We start from the raw sequence: 16280 nt of genomic DNA on the forward strand, positions 1-16280 counted from the left end.
ACAGAAGCATGGCTTTAAAATGAAAAATTAGCTGGACACAGTGGCTTGTGCCTATAGTCCTAGTTACTGATTAGGCTGAGGCAGGAGGATTAGGAGTTTGAGGCCACACTGGGCAAGATAGGAAGACTCTGCCTTAAAAACAAACAAATAAATAAATAAATAAATAAATAAACAGACAACTGAAAATCTGCTTTTCAGAAAATGGCTGAGTAGAGCCATACAATGCTTCCAGGTTCCAATCTTTAGTAAGGAGGGAAGACCAAGCGTTGCAGGACATTCATATAGTTTTCTTTTTCTCTTCTTGTTTACCTGGCCTCCCTGACTTCCGTGGGAAGGTGGGTGTGTATTCTCATATCTTTTCAGATGAGAAACTAAGCAGCTTAAACGCCTGGCCACAGCCACATAGCTGCTCAGTGTAAGAATTAGTAACTTCAACTTCTGTTTGAAGTTTTCCGTGGCTTTTCATGGTCTGCCACACATGTGAAAAGATAGACTATTGCTCCGTTTCTAATTTAGTGCACATTAAAGGTTCAAAACCTTAAATTTTTTCTTTTATTTAATTGTAGTCTGAAGCTATTGAAAGAGCTAATTAAGAGTGGTGGTAATAGATAGTATCATATTCCTGATTTTAATGAAAATATTTCTGGTTAGCCAGGTGGTGGTGGCACACACCTTTAATCCTGGCACTCAGGAGGCAGAAGCAGGCAGATTTGTGTGAGTTCAAGGCCAGCCTGGTCTACAGAGTGGGTTCCAGGACAGCCAGAGTTACACAGAGAAACCTTGTCTTAGAAGAAAGAAAATATTTTTAGTGGTTCTTGGTGTTTTCATTAAATATGATGCTGCTTTTAGAGGTGACATATTTTTTCTTTGTAAGAACTTATCTATTGGTACTCTATTATAAATATCAAGAATACATTAAAAGGACTAGATGTAAAGGACTCATCAAATACCTGTTTTCACCTGTCAACCCAGTACTGAGAAGAACAGGGACTGTTTCAACCCTGTTAATTTGAGAACGTACACATACTTCCTCAATAAATGATCAAGGCTTTACATGTTGGGGTTGATTTTTTTAATCAACGTCATTTAATTTTATGTCATTTAATTTTAACTTTAGCTGATCCTCACAGATACTTTACAGTGATTTAATTCGATTTTTTGTTAATTCATCATAATGCACACCTATCTACTGCCCATCCTGCCATAACATTTAAAACTTTTACTTTTGATAATTTGTCCCTTTAAATTGTTTAGGATTCCATTGAATATTTGCTTAATTTAAATTTTCATATTACTTTGTTCTAAGGTTGACTACTCAGGTTTGTTCTAACACGAGACTGCTGTTCCTGCTGCTGAGTCAAGATGGAGCCTTAAACTGCTCTTGAAAATTAAAATTGTATCCAGTTACCATGAAGCCATTATTACTTCTGCAGAGCATGAAATAAAACTTTTTCCTATCTTATCATTATTTTTAAAAGTATTTTGGGATCATGGGGGCTGGAGAGCTGGCTCAAGGGTTAAGAGCACTGACTGCTTTTCTAAAGGACCCGAGTTCAATTTCCCAGCACCCACATGGCAACTCACATCTGTCTGTAACTCCATTTTCAGGAGACCCTGACACCCATGACAAAAACACCAATGCACATAAAAATAAAATTAAAAAAATATTTTGAGACCTAAAGGGTCACAGGTATCTTTAGCTAAAAGGGATTTCTTAGAAATAATGGACTTATCAGCCTTCATTTCATAAATAAAATGAAGGAAAGACAGGATAGTTACTTGCTGAGATCGCCTATGTGCTCACAAAATTGGAACTACAATCTTGGTGTTCTTACTCTGTCACAGCACTTTAGAGCAGAATGGCATTGGGTTTATTTTGTTGTTGTGTTTTGACACAAGGTCTTATGTAGGTTAGCCTGGCTTTGAACGTGAAGATAACCTTGAACTTTTGATTCTCTTAGCTCAACATCCCAGATGCTAGGATTTCTGGCATCAGGTCCAGTTTTTGACAGAGATTTTTGTTAGTCTGTCCTCTTTCAAAAATGTTACCTCAAATTGGCCCCAAAGACTTAATTTGGGGAGCAGTTAATTTCAAGACGATCATCCACCAGTATTGTTTTGTTGGTCTATAGGAATGTTTGTATCTTAAACTTCCTGTTGTATTGTGTAGGATAGTGAATGAGAGCCGGCAGGTGCTCCAGGAACCTGACTTTGCTCAGTCGCTCCTGAGGGACCCAAACACTCCTATTATACGAAAATCAAGAGGAACTTCCACTCAAGGGACATCCACACACGCCTCTTCAACTCAGCTGGCCATGGTGGATGACCAACGGAGCAAAGCGGGGAGCGTCCACAGCAAAGTGAGCAGCTACCACGGCAGCCTCCACAGGTCACGTGACGGCAGGTGAGCCCTGGGGGCGCCGCAGTCTACTAGACAGGAGCCAGGTCTGAAATAGAGGTGGACCGTTCCTAAGCTTTCTTAACTTTCTGGTTACAATTGTCCCGGATCAGGGGACTTAAAGTCAATCAAAGGACTTTGGGGTTTAGACAGACAGTATGACGTTACTCTAGGGCACTGAGTGGGAAGAAGGAGGACTGGTCAGTTTAGAAAGATGAATTTAGCCAGGCAGTGGTGTGGTGATATATTGTATACCCCAATATTTTGTGTACCCTAATAAAAACTTTTTTTTTTTTATTTATTTATTTATTTATTTGGTTTTTCGAGACAGGGTTTCTCTGTGTAGCACCTTTCCTGGATCTCACTCTGTAGACCAGGCTGGCCTCAAACTCACAGAGATCCGCCTGCCTCTGCCTCCCGAGTGCTGGGATTAAAGGCGTGCGCCACCACCGCCTGGCTAATAAACTTTTTTGAAAGATCAGAGAAACAGAACAAGCCATAGCCAACTTCACCTCACCAACCCCTCAGCCGATCCTGTTTCCATGAATCCTCAGACTGAAATCCTCTGAGTCCTCACCCTGAGGGTCTCAGTTGAACTGCTGCTTAGTTCCTGTCTCCTCATACCTTATACAACGTTTTCCACCCAGCCATGTCACTTCCTGGGATTAAAGGAGAGTGTGCTTTCCAAGCAAAGGCATGAGATCTCAAGTGCTGGGATCAGAAGTGTGTGTCACCACTGCCTGGCTCTGTTTCCAGTGTGGCCTTGATCTCATAGAGATCCACAGGGATCTCTGCCTCCAGAATGATAGGATTAAGGGTGTGTGCCACCGCTCTCTGGCCTCTATGTCTAATCTAGTGGCTGGCTCTGTCCTCTGATCCTCAGATAAGTTTATTAGGGTACACAATATATTGGGGTACACAATATAACACACACAGTGGTGGTGCACACCTTGGGAAGCAGAAGCGGGTGGATGTCTGTGAGTTCAAGGTCAGCTTGGTCACAAAGGGAGTTCTAGGATGGCCAGAGTTATTACATAGAGAAATCCTGACTTGAACCCTCCCACCCCCAAAATAATGTGGATCTGAGGAGCTGTAGAGATAGATGGTTTAGCAACTTAAAGTACTTGCTGTTTCAAAGGACCTGAGTTCAGTTCCCAGCACCCACATCAGACAGCTCCAAACCATCTGCATCTCTCACTCCAGAGGATCCAACACCTTCACAGGAACCTGTACTCACATGCACATACCTACATGCAGGCATGCACACATTAATATAATTAGAAATAATAAAAGTAAATCTTAAAGAGTATAGCTCTAGAATGATAAAACTAGTTTCCTTGCCTATAAAGGTAAAATAGTAATAGCCACCCCTTCGTAATGTCATAAAAATTCAGTGAGATAATGTGCCAATTCACTAGAAACAGAGCCTGTGCCAGTGTCAGATATGTTGCAGTTATTAATGTTAATCAGCACATCAAGTAAAATATAAACATAAAGCAAAATATATTCCAGGGCTATGGAAGTGTTTTCTTAAGGAGCCAAATAGTAAACGCTTTAGTCTTTTTAATTAAAGTGGCAACCACTGCTCAGACCTCCTGTAGCAGTGTGTACTCAGACGAGCTTCATCTCAGTAGCCTTAGTTATAACCAGGAGTTAGCAGATGTGGCATTAAGTCCCTTTGTCAGCCTGCTATTTTGTGGAACGCTGGGGTTTAAACCCAGGGTTTGAGAATGCTAAGCAAGGATTTTACCACTGAGCTACATCCTAGTACCCGGTACCAAGCCCTTGTTTATTAGGTGCAGTGGAAGCAGAGACTAGGAGGGACTATGATACCATGGAGACAGTTCAGAAAATGCTTCAGAGAGACGGCTGGAAGGAAGCCTGGATGTAGGGTTTGCATTAAATTTGAGATTGGGATACTAGAGCTGGAAATTGCTTACGAGCTGCTGCATTAAGTCATTTGAGAGACAATGAAGGTTTATCAGGGAGTAGAGAGGCAGTGGGGAGAGAGGGACAGCTGACTTAAAGGTAGATTTTTGTTCTTTAAGAAAGCAAACATCAATGTTGGAAGGATGGGGAGGAGATAGGATGAGTGTTGCTGGGGAGGATGTAAATTATTCCAGCCACTGTGGAAATCAGTTTGGAGTTCCCTCAGAACACTAAAAATAGAGCTGCCTTATGACTCACCATTTGATTCCTGAGAAGATACCCAAAGCAATTCAAGTCAGCATACTATAGAGACACCCCCCTGCCTTAATTAAGGTTTTAATTGCTATAAAGAGATACCATGACCATGGCAGCTCTTATAAATGCAAACCTTTAATTAGGACTGGCTTACAGTTTCAGAGGTTTAGTCTATTATCATTGGCGGGAAGCACGCAGGCAGACATAGTGCTAGAGAAGTAGCTGAGAATCCTATATCTTGCAGGCAACAGACAATAGACTGTGACATTGAATGGAGCTTAAGTAAAAGAGACCTCAAAGCCTGCCCCCATAGTTACACAATTCCTCCAACAAGACCACACCTACTTCAATAAGGCCAGACCTCCCAATAGTGCCACTCCCTATGAGATTATGGGAGCCAATTACATTCAAAGCATCACACCCCTCTACCTATTCTTATTGCACTGCTGTTCAGAATAGCCAAGTTATAGAATCAGCTTTGATTTTCATCAACAGATGAACATATAAACAAAATGTAGCACATGTGCACAGTGAGGTTTTATTTAGCTACAAAGAAGGAAAAAATCATTCTTTTGCAGGAAAATGAGTGGAACTGCAGATCATCAAATTAAATGGAATAAGCTAGACAGCAAAAGACAACTCTTTTTTCCCTCTTATGCAGAACTTGGAGAGAGAGAGAGAGAGAGAGAGAGAGAGAGAGAGAGAGAGAGATATCGAGATCAAATTGTGTATAAGATTCTGTAGGATCTCAGAAAAGAGTAACATCTACCTCATCGTGGTTAGTTAGAAACAGCTTCCCAACAGATGGCACTTGTACTTTAAATAGCATTCAGAGGAGACACTCAGGAATGTATGACAAGGGAGCAGTGTGCACAGAGAGAACAGGCCGACAAGTTTCAGTGCCTAGGTGAGACCAGAGCATAGTGTGTGTTGGGACTTCTAGGAGATGCAGCCATGCTGAGGATTTGGGTTTCTCAGACAGTGAGAGGCTGTTGCAGGACTTTGAGTACTAGGAAAATAAAGTCTGACTTGAACTTTAAAACAACCTGAAAAAGAAGAGTATAATGAAGCCATTGATTTGGGGTCTTAATTCAAGATGCTGATAAGGAGATAGGGTATAGGCAGAGTTTCTCTGTGTCCTGGCAGCTGCTCCCAAATAATCACACAGAAACTTACTATTAATTATAAATGCCTGGCCAATAGCTCAGGCTTGTTACTAGCAAACTCTTACATTTTAAATTAAGCCATATTTCTTATTTATACCGTGCTATGTGGTTTGGTACCTTTTCTCAGCATAGCAATTTCATCTCTCCACAACTCTAAATTCTGAGATGCCTCCCCTTCCTCTTCACACTTTTTTTTTGAATGTACTTTATCTATGAACTTTTGGTGATGATATTTGACATCCTAGTCTCATCCTTTTTAGTGGTGAATAGACATTATTATAGTATTATGTTTGTGACATTCTGTGCATAAATATATAGAAAAGGAAGGTTTTTAATTTCTATATTCTAGGAGCATAGAGCCTGATAGAAAAGGTACAATACATACATATGAAGCAAATTTATGTGGGTGGAGTCTATTGAAGGCATCCTGTATCTGGGTGAGTGAATATACACATAGGACTCTCTTCCATACCCAGAACTGTAGGGCAGATGTGAAAGGTTTCAAGACTACATTGAAACTAAAAGTCTGAACAAGGATTTCCATAATCCAAAAAGGCATCTCATGAAGACTTCCTTCTGCTTCAGTCAGGCTTCAACTGCATGTTAGTGCTGTCTTCAAGCCGTCTTATTATCTCAAGGTATCCTGACCATGGGTCACAGATTCCCAGAACTCACTTTGATTTACCACTTGGATAATTATTGATCTCCATACTACGTACACCTACATGTAAACATTACTTCAAAGAGTAAGTAATTGGTAGTTAGAGGACAGCTAGAAAAGAAAGTAGGTAGAAGTTTAGGAACAAGTGACCAGTCACATAAGTGACCTGGCAAAGGAAAGTAGTGGAGTGAATAATAGCACACTACTGGACTGCAGTTGATTTAATTATGTAGATCAATGCTAGCAAATAGTAAAGAAAATCAAAACGTAAACCACCGCTTTTTCACCAACTCTGGAGTGCCCTTACTATATTTTTAACAGCAAAGTGACCATCCTAATATTTTGTCTAAACATACATTAAAACTATGTTTTATAGGCAGTGCTATATAAATTATGTATTTTCATATTGTATGGTATATAATCACATTGGTTTAAATGGCTTTTAAAAGGTACAGAAATTTGACAATTCCTACATATACAATTTATATTAAACACTGTAATTAAGTTTGTTTTCTTTATAGTTAGTTCCTATTTATTCATGGACAGAATATTTATACTTTAGAATTCTGTGATAGTCATGTTTCTCAGATGTAATTATACAATGTAGTTTTTCCTCTGAAAATGTATTCTTTGGAGGTGGGGGCAGGAGTTCAGTCCCAACAGCACACAAAAATGTCAGGCACAAATGGCACATGCTTGTAATCTCCACACTAGGGAAGGACAACATTTGTGTGTGTATCTGTGTGCATGTGGGGCAGAAGAGGGCATCAGATCTGGAGCTGGAGTTGCAGGCAGTTATGAGCTGCCTGCTGTGGGTGCTGGGAACTGAGCTCCGGTCCTCTGAAAGCCCCCTTTATATATTTTAAATGACTTGAGTGTTCTCTGCTCTTCTCCCTTCTACCCTTTGCCCCCTTTTCCTCTCTTCCCTTCTCTCTTCCCTTCCCATTCCTGCTTAAACCAGGGCCTTGCACATGGTAAGCAAGTACTTTACTATTAAATTTCTTTTCCCAGCCCTTTGTAGTGTGTGTGTGGTGTGTGTACTTGTTTGTGCATGTGTATATTTGTGTACTGTGTGTCAGCATTGGATGTCCTTATTCTTCTTGAGAACCTGGAGCTCACTGACTTGGTTAGTCTAGCTGCCGGTGAGCTCCAGGAACCCGTATGCCTCTCCCTCCCCAGCAGTAGGGTACAGGTATGCACAGCCATGCCGCCTTTTAGGAGGTTTCTGGGCGTGAACTCAGGTCCTCCTGCTTTCACAGCAGACTCTCTACCTACTGAGCCATTTCCCCAGCCTCCTTGTCCTTTTTTTTGGAGATGGTGTCTTGCTACATTGCCCAGGCATGACTCAAACTTGCCAATCCTCCTGCCTCAATCCCCCAAGTAGGATTACAGATATGCACCACCACACAGGACTTGGTTTGTTTGTTTGTTAGTTTTTTCTATTACTTTTCCATCATTACTAAAACATTTGCTTTCTTTATTTGCCCTGTTTTTTTGAAATTGATACGTAGGAAGCCATTGAAAGGTAAAAGTTGGCAAGTCATACTTGGAAATTAGGGAATCTATTTAGTTTGAAGAACAATAATCATTATGCAAAGTAATAATTTTAAAATAGATTCTAACAAGCCCATTGTAATGTATTTGCATTTACAAGCATTCCAATTATTTTACCAAAACACGCAGTAAAAATGTAAATGTCTCTAGGTTATAAATGTAAATTTAAGTGTTTGGAAACAGGGTAGGGTCTCTTGTAGCCCAGGCTGGCTTTGAAATTTACTGTGTAGCCAAAGCTGGGTCAAGTCTTCTTCCCTTCACCTTCCAGTCTCTGGGGCTACAGACATGTGCACCATGCCTGGCTGAAGTGTTTCATCATTAATAGGAGAAAATTTAAGAACATTTACATATACATCTGTCCTGGTTAGTTTTACGTCATCTTGACACAAGCTAGAGACATTTGGGAAGAGAGACTCTCAGTAGAGAAAATACCTCCCTCCATAAGACTGGACTACAGGCAAGCCTGTCAGGCATTTTTTTTGATTAGAAATTGACAGGGGAAGGCCTAGTCCACTTTTGGTGGTACCAGCCTGGGCAGGTAGGTGTTGTATAAGAAAGCAGGCTGAGCAGAGCATGAGGAATAAACCAGTAAGCAGTGTTCCTCCATGACCCTGCACCAGTTCCTAACTCTCGGTTCCCGCTTTGAGGTCCTGCCCTGAGTTCTCTGGATGATGAACTAACTACAAACTGCAAGCTGAAATAACTCCCTGACCATGGTCTTTTATCACAGCAATAGAAATCCTAGACAGCATCTTTATTATTTTTTCTTTATTTAAATTTGAAACAAAGATAGGGTTGGGTTTTTTTTTTGTTTTTTTGGTTTTTTTTTTTGAGGAGGGGGCTATTTTGAAACAGGGTCTCACTATGTAGCCTTGGCTGGCCTCTGAGATCTGCCTGTCTCTGCCTCCTCTTTGAGTGATGGAACTAAAGGTGTGTACCATTGTGCCTGGTCCCTGATACAGGTTTTTAAAAGACTATTTTTCAAAGGACTTCTCAATTTTTAAACTCTATAATTGAATGAAAAAATCCATTGACAAGCACTGCTATAAAACTAGATGGCTACCTCAGTAGTGTTCATGAACCTTTCTTTCCGATCTTTTAATTTTTCAAATGATTGACCTTAAATCGTGGTATTTTTTTATAGTTATGATAAGTAGGTGAATGATTTTTAAAGCAGTAGCTCTTCAGCTGCTTATAATGATTTATTTTAATAACTGTTAGGTTGTCTTAGTGGCACTTACCTTTAAGCCTAGCTCTTGGGAAGCTTAGGTAGGAAGATCTCTGTAAATTCAAGGCCAGCCTGGTCTACATAGTGAGCTCTGGAACAGCCAGGACTACTTAGAGACCTTGCTTCAAAAAGAAAGAAAGGAGAAAAGGGCGGGGGTGGAATGAGACTGGGGTCCCTGCTCCATGGAAGGTCCCTTGCCCAATATGCCCAAGGCCGTACTCTAATCCCAGCACTACACGCAGACAGACAGACAAAACCCAGGATAGTTTGCAATGTTCTGAGATGGCTCTTTTCTTTCCTTTGCGGTGCTGGCGATGAAACCTGTGGACTTTTATCTAGGCCAGCGTTGCACAGCTGTGCTGCATCTGACTCTTGCCCTTGGCATTTGAGACAGGGTCTCACTATGTTGCTCAGGCTGGCCTTGAGCTCTCTATTCTCTTGTCTCCTCATCCTGAGTGCTGGGATTATAGGCCTAGCAGACATTCCTGGCCCTGTTTACTTTCAGAAACATTCTATTTAGGCAGGGCTTATAGTCCAGGGCCTCTTAACGCCCCATGCTATAAAAACAAACAAAAGCAACATGTTCATTAAAGTCATCAAGTATGTATACTCAGTTCTCTTTGGATTTTATTATCCTAAATTATGTTTTCCAAAAGAGTGTGTGAGTATATGAACAGAAAGTATTTTAGAAAAGGCCTGTGGTGGCCCACACCTTTAATCCTAGCACTCGGGAGGCAGAGGCTGGTGGATCTCTGTGAGTTCAAGGCCAGTCTGGTCTACAGAGTTCCAGGACAGTCAGGGCTACACAGAGAAACCCTTTCTTGAACCCCCATCCCCTAAAAAAGATATAGAATATGGTACTTATCCTGAAAGAACTCACTGTTTAGCCAGAAAGATTGATAAATACCGTATGAGCTCTATAAATGGACCAATAAAAAGTCTAATTGGTTTTCATGACCTTGACTGGCCTAGAGCTAATAACTTCTCATCCCAGTGGCTGAGGTTAGTTTTTTCATTGTCATTGTTTTTTGTATTTTTATATTCTTGCCTCTGATGTGGTTCGTTAAGTTGGGATTGTGACAAAAGAAAATGTGATCAGCCCACGGTTGCATTTCTGGGTAGAAAAGCCAGCTGTGTGCAGAGCCCAGCTAGGGGACAAGGACTTGCTGATGAGAGAACTGGTTATAGGGTGTCAGCATGCAACTTCCAAGTAGATATAATTTCTACAAATTACCATCTTCACAGCTTTAAACCCCGAGGGAAAGAAGGAAGATCATATAGAGATGACTGATCAGCTGGTAACTAGCCCGTCTAGATGCTGTGGGCACAGATGCCACCAATGCTAGCAGCTCATTCCCTGGTGCTTCAGTCACACTTCAATTTCTCCTCCAATTCATTCATTCCCTCTTCCAACCCTTTGAGCCCACTGTATCTGATACATATTTGAGTAAGAAAATGATCTGTACTTAACACAGTTCCAAATGGGTCAGCCTTACTTACTTACTGTTTGCCCTTTTGCAGGGAATATGGCCTTCATCCTGACCTACATGGATTCTCTCTGTTAGCCATGTCAGATAATTCTACAGCATAATGAAATTACTCAGAATAATCATGTCACTTACTGCTTTCTCACTGTTGATTTACTGAGCACTTCAATCACTAAGGCATTTTAATGATAATTATTAGCATTACTTTCTGGTGTGTTCAGCTACTCACTTTCAAATCCACTCTACTGTGCAGGTACACTCCCTGCAGTTACCGAGGAGTGGAGGAGAGACTACCTCACGGCAGCATGTCGCGCCTGACGGATCACTCCAGGCACAGTAGTTCTCATCGGCTCAATGAGCAGTCGCGACACAGCAGCATCCGAGACCTCAGTAACAACCCCATGACTCACATTACACACGGCACCAGCATGAACCGTGTCATCGAAGAGGACGGGACCAGTGCTTAGTCTCGTCTAAAGTCAAACTTGTGCTGTTGAAAGTGGGTTGTAGCCTGGGTCTTCGCATGGCTGGCTGCTGTAACTCGCTGTCATCCTGCTTTTAATCAGGCAGAGTGTGCCCCCTGAGAAGGTAGATCTTTGCTTTTTGTGTCGCATCAAACTTGGCGTGTAAACACATCCCAAACACAAAGAATCATGTCATCACAAAAATAATTCTTTCTAGGTTGTGAAGAGATGATTGTCTGGTAAGCATTTTTATAAACCCACTTATTTTATATTTAGAAAAATCCTATATGTGTGGTGACTGCTTTGTAGTGAACTTTCATATAATATGAACTAGTGGTGAAATGACATTCTGGTAGCTCTGTTAATAAAACAAAGTTTCAGAATTAAAGAAAATTTCTATGCAAGGCTTATTTCTCAGATGAATACTAGGACTTTGTAGGTTTATTTCCACTGAGTGAAAAAAAGGAACTGTTTTTAAACTGTAGAAGACTGTGATAAGCCAGCAAGGGTATTAGCTAATAGGATCAAAGTGCCAGAAGAGTCCAGTTGGCCTGTGGGAGGTTCTCTCGAAGTCCGTAGTCTTCCCCACAGATATTCAGGATGTGGATGAATTAGCATTGGAGTAAAGGCAGAGATGAGCATTTCCCCTGCAGTTTTATTGTTTTTTACTTTTGTAAATATTACTTTTATGGGCTATGTTTTTATAATATCCATATGCATGATAGAGAAAATTTAATTTGTGGCCATCTTTTCCTAGGTAATTGTATTGATTCATAGACAACTTCATGTGCAGAAATGTTCTGTGGAGGCATGCAGTAAGATAAGCATCACACATTATAAGGGTTTTTAAGTGGTAAACAAATTACAAAATGGCAAAATATTTTCTCTGTATTCGTTGTTGTATTTTTCTACAGTGAGATGTGACCTTGCCAAAGCCATCAGACATTGATATCCAGGCCCTCCTATAGTGAGCTGATTGTCTGCACTGAACTCCCCAGGAGCCAGTTGGCTTCTGCTTGTTCCCCACATTCCTGTTTTTGGTTTCTGAATCATTGTTTACATCTGAAATATATAATCTAAGTCCAAAGTTGTGATTCATTTGGGTTCTTGAAAACCATTGTAGCTAAGTGGAGCATGGTTACTCTTTCTGTGAATACCTTTAATCTAAAAAATATCAAGTGAAAAACACTTGACATTTTATCTTATAAAGCTTAAATGATTTAGGATATGAACTGTGAACTTTATTGGGTATGAAACTGATCAGAAAGAAAAATTCTGGAAAATGCTAATGTGTTCATTCAGAAAACACAGTGATCCCCAGCCCTGGTTGCAGGTAAGACTCACTCTGGGAGCTCTTGTTAGCCAACATCTTTCTCTCAAGTGAGAGTTGATGCTTTAAAAACAAACAGAAGCTTTCCAGGTGATAATTAGCTAGCCAGACTTGAAGCCCATTCTTTTAAGCTCGCTTTCTCCTAATGATGGGCTGATGGTATCACTTTTGATCATGGGAAGATCTAGCCAGACTCAGTGATACACTTTACATTGTTACCTAATATACTGTTGTTTCCTACTTTATTATCCATTATAAAATGTAGAATTCTCAATTCTCATCTCTGGAGAGTCTTACTCAATAAATCAGTAGGATTTCACAGATCTGTGTTTCTAAAAACACAGAAGATTCTTAGCAGGCTATCCAAGAATCACACTCAGAAGAAAATATTCTAGACTCTGGAGAGGGAGGCCTGGCTTTGCCATATGCTAGTTTTCAACTTTGAACAAGTCAGCCTCCTTGAGCCTAGCTCCCCTTGTTTGAAAATGAAGATTGAAGATGAATATCTACTCTACCTACCTCACAAAGTTGTCAAATTAAGATCAAATGAAAACAACCATATGGAAGCTCTTGGAAACTGTGAAGCATTATGAAATATGAGAGACTAAGATTCTTGAGGACTTAAGAGCTTTATTAGAGGTCTACTGTAGTACATTTCTTGACACATGCTTATTCATGTGTATGCTTCTTTCTCCCTTTAAAATTAAGAGCTCCTGCCTGACAGAAGAGCCAGTTTTCTGGTAGTCATGATTTATTTGTGTCCTGTTGCTTCTTCAAAGTATGTACCAGTACAGTAGAGATTACTCATTCTTCATAAAACACATTTGAGCATTTAGCCCCAAATGTTTTCTCTTCCTCTGTCCTCCTGTCTTTCTCCTTGGAACTGGAGACCACTCAGAGAGGCCTGAAGTCCCTTATAACTGACAGTTAGTAAACCCTTCCTTACGCCTTACAAGGCACAACTGATAACTTGTCTATAAATAAACCAGTAACTCAGGAAGTTTCTGTTTGAGAAGCTATGTAGAACAGCATGGGCAAACCCAAACAAACATCCACAAACAATCATAGGAAGTTGAGATAGAAATACCAGTTTGAGCTCAAAGATGTCGTCTGTTACCATCTGCATTGCCACCAACTGCCGAGTGTTCATTGGTTGTCTTTTAAAGTGGGACAGTGCAGACAGTGAAGTGAGCATTGTCATGAAAGGCTCACCTTGGTGCTTCCAGATTCTGTGCATACACTTGCACCTCCTCCAAGCTGGTGGAGTTGTGTATGTGAATGTTGTTGGCCTGCAGTCACCTTCAACAGGCGCCGTCATTCACTTGTCCTGCACAGTCTGCATAATGGTGTTTGTTTCAAGTAGCACTGTTCAGTTTGGGCCGTATTCTTTAGCATTCTAGCACTATAGGTTAAGAATTTTTCATTCTTTTCTTTCTTTCTTTTTCTTTTTTCTTTCTTTCTTTATTTTATTTTATTTTTTATTTTTTTTTTGAAGAGACCATTGAAGAACTAGAGCAGAACAGTGATTTCAAATCTTAACCTGCTTAAATTGACTTAACAAGTCTGGACAGTTTTCTCACCATATGAGTAACTTTAATTTCTGTTGTGATTGGCATATGTTAATACTTAGTGTTTTCTTTGTTCAGTTGACAACCAAGAAAATGATAGTTCCCCCAAAGTATTAATATATTATCAAAAGGGTTTTGAAAAGTACTTTGATTTTAGCAATATTGTTCTGTTCATAATTAGACAAGAGATCCAAGGCAATAGTCAACTCAAAACAGTAATTGGTTTCAGAGACGGTTGGTGAATAGTGATTAGCACGGGGTGTAGTGTAGCAAAGCTTTTCAGTAAATGATTAATGAACGACTGACGACACAGCATTCGGCTTAGACCGTGAGATTGTTCATGTGTCTGTTTGTGAATGACGTTTTTTAAAATCTGTGTAAAGTAGGAATTTTTTGATTTCACATAAAAACACAGGGGACAAAAGTTTTCTTGAACCTAGGTTTAAAAATGAACTCATGATTCTTTTAAACTTCTTTTATGCCTTTTTGTGGCCAATTAAAATGCGAAAATCCTGGGTTTGGAGAAATGGTTCATTGGTTAAGTGTGCTTGCTGCTCTTCCAAAGGACCCAAGATCAGTTCCTAGCACCCTTGCTGCATGTGACTCCAGCTCCAGGGGATCGGAGGCTTTCCTCTGGCCTCCTCTGACACCAGCGCACTGTAGCAGATACACATGTACACATAAATTCAAAATAAAGTAAACTTTTCTCCAAGACAGAGTTTCTCTGTATATCCCTGACTTCAGTGTCCTGGAACTCACTTTGTAGACAAGGCTGGTCTCAAACTCACAGAGCTCTGCCTGCATCTGCCTCCCAAGTGCTGGGGTTAAAAGCATGCACCACCACCGCCCATCTTAAAGTAAATTTTTTTAAAAATATGAAAAACATTTATTTAACTCAACTATATAGCCTAAAGTCTACATACATTTATATAAATTTGATTATCTATGGAAATGCATTGGCATTTGTGCATCTCTTCATAATTTTTCTTCTTTTTCGTTTTTTTGTTGTTCAAGTCATGTGAGTACTGGGAGAAGCTTAGGAAAACCAGACATCCCTCACTGGTTCACCAGACTATAATTGCATTCTCTAATTCTAATCCTGTTTATCTTTATTCAATAACTAAACTGGTACAGGATAATACTTTTCTTTCAATATCCAAATCTTCTGGGAAAAGACAATGTTAAAAGTCTGCGTAGAGCCAACCATCTTAATAGACAGGGGTGTTTGGTTAGCCTACAAAAAACAGTGTATGTCAATGTGTTTATTCCTGTGTTCTCTAAGTAGAAAATCTGGATATGAAGTTTTTTTTAAAGTTTTTCACTAATATTTTGGTCAACGGCCAAGCCAATACAAAATCCATTAAGTTCAATCTATTTAAACGTATTGAAGGATACTTATCTCTAGCTTTTATTTAAATAGCCACCTAGAAACCTATCTTGTCCTTTTCATGGATGTTTTAGTTGGTATGGTAGAATTGTTCATAATTTATTCTAGTTTTATTAACCACTACATCATTTTCCCTTGGTTAAAAAAGTTTTTTGCTTTTTAATAATTCAAAAGTTTAAAATTTGGTGGCATACACCTTTAATCTCAGCACTTGGGAGGTAGATGCAGGAGGAGCTCTGTGAGGTTCAGACCAGCCTGGTCTACAGAGTTAGCTCTAGGGCATCCAGGGCTGCATAGGAAGACCTTGCTTAAAAGATAAATTAAGGAATTAATTAAGGTTCTGTGTTCTGTTATTCTGCTCATTACCACTCACTATTGAATTAGTATTTTCAAGGTCTTTTTTTTAAGCTTATTATATTTCCCGAAGCAGATAAATATCTAATCAAGCCTGCTCATATTTGTAAATTGCAGATGTTTCTTTGTTTTATGCTAACTGGCTTTTCAAAATTTAGAACTCAGTGGTTTTGTTTTGGCCAGGTTTTATTTAATAACTAGTAAGAATGCATTGTTATTTTTAAAATATCCTAGGATTTTGAGTCAGGAAAGCTGATATCTAGTCTTGCCTCCCTTTTCAATGAGTTGTGTAACTTCAGACCAAGCATTTTTGTTTGCAGTTGAAGGGAATGAGGGATTAGATTAGGAGTCTCATATTCCCCTGAACTCTCATTTGCTTCTCCCTTGACCATTTGATAGTCACTGCTGTGAGCTCACTTGCGTTCTCTTCCCATAAACTGTGTGTTCTTAATCAGCTTACACAGCTGAGGCACCCTAAGGTGGGTGTGATGAGAGGCGT

At 39.9% G+C, this 16280-nt stretch overlaps 1 protein-coding gene across 3 annotated transcripts in view; it reads left to right on the top strand.

Annotated features, from left to right (window-relative positions):
* Fzd3 (frizzled class receptor 3) overlaps positions 1-12229 on the top strand; it is a 63505-nt gene extending 51276 nt beyond the window's left edge. For 2 of the 3 annotated variants that reach the window (XM_028889989.2, XM_037208449.1), the window contains 2 exons: positions 2171-2404; positions 10932-12229. In XM_028889989.2, the coding sequence (XP_028745822.1) occupies positions 2171-2404; positions 10932-11145 (448 nt within the window). In that variant the 3' untranslated portion in view covers positions 11146-12229. Of the gene's footprint in view, positions 1-2170; positions 2405-7370; positions 7384-10931 lie in introns of all 3 variants that reach the window. The other variant, XM_028889990.2, reaches the window with a different exon arrangement.
* The last annotated feature ends 4051 nt before the right edge of the window (positions 12230-16280 follow it).

Source organism: Peromyscus leucopus, chromosome 9 (assembly GCF_004664715.2).
Source record: "Peromyscus leucopus breed LL Stock chromosome 9, UCI_PerLeu_2.1, whole genome shotgun sequence".
Lineage (NCBI taxonomy): Eukaryota > Metazoa > Chordata > Mammalia > Rodentia > Cricetidae > Peromyscus > Peromyscus leucopus.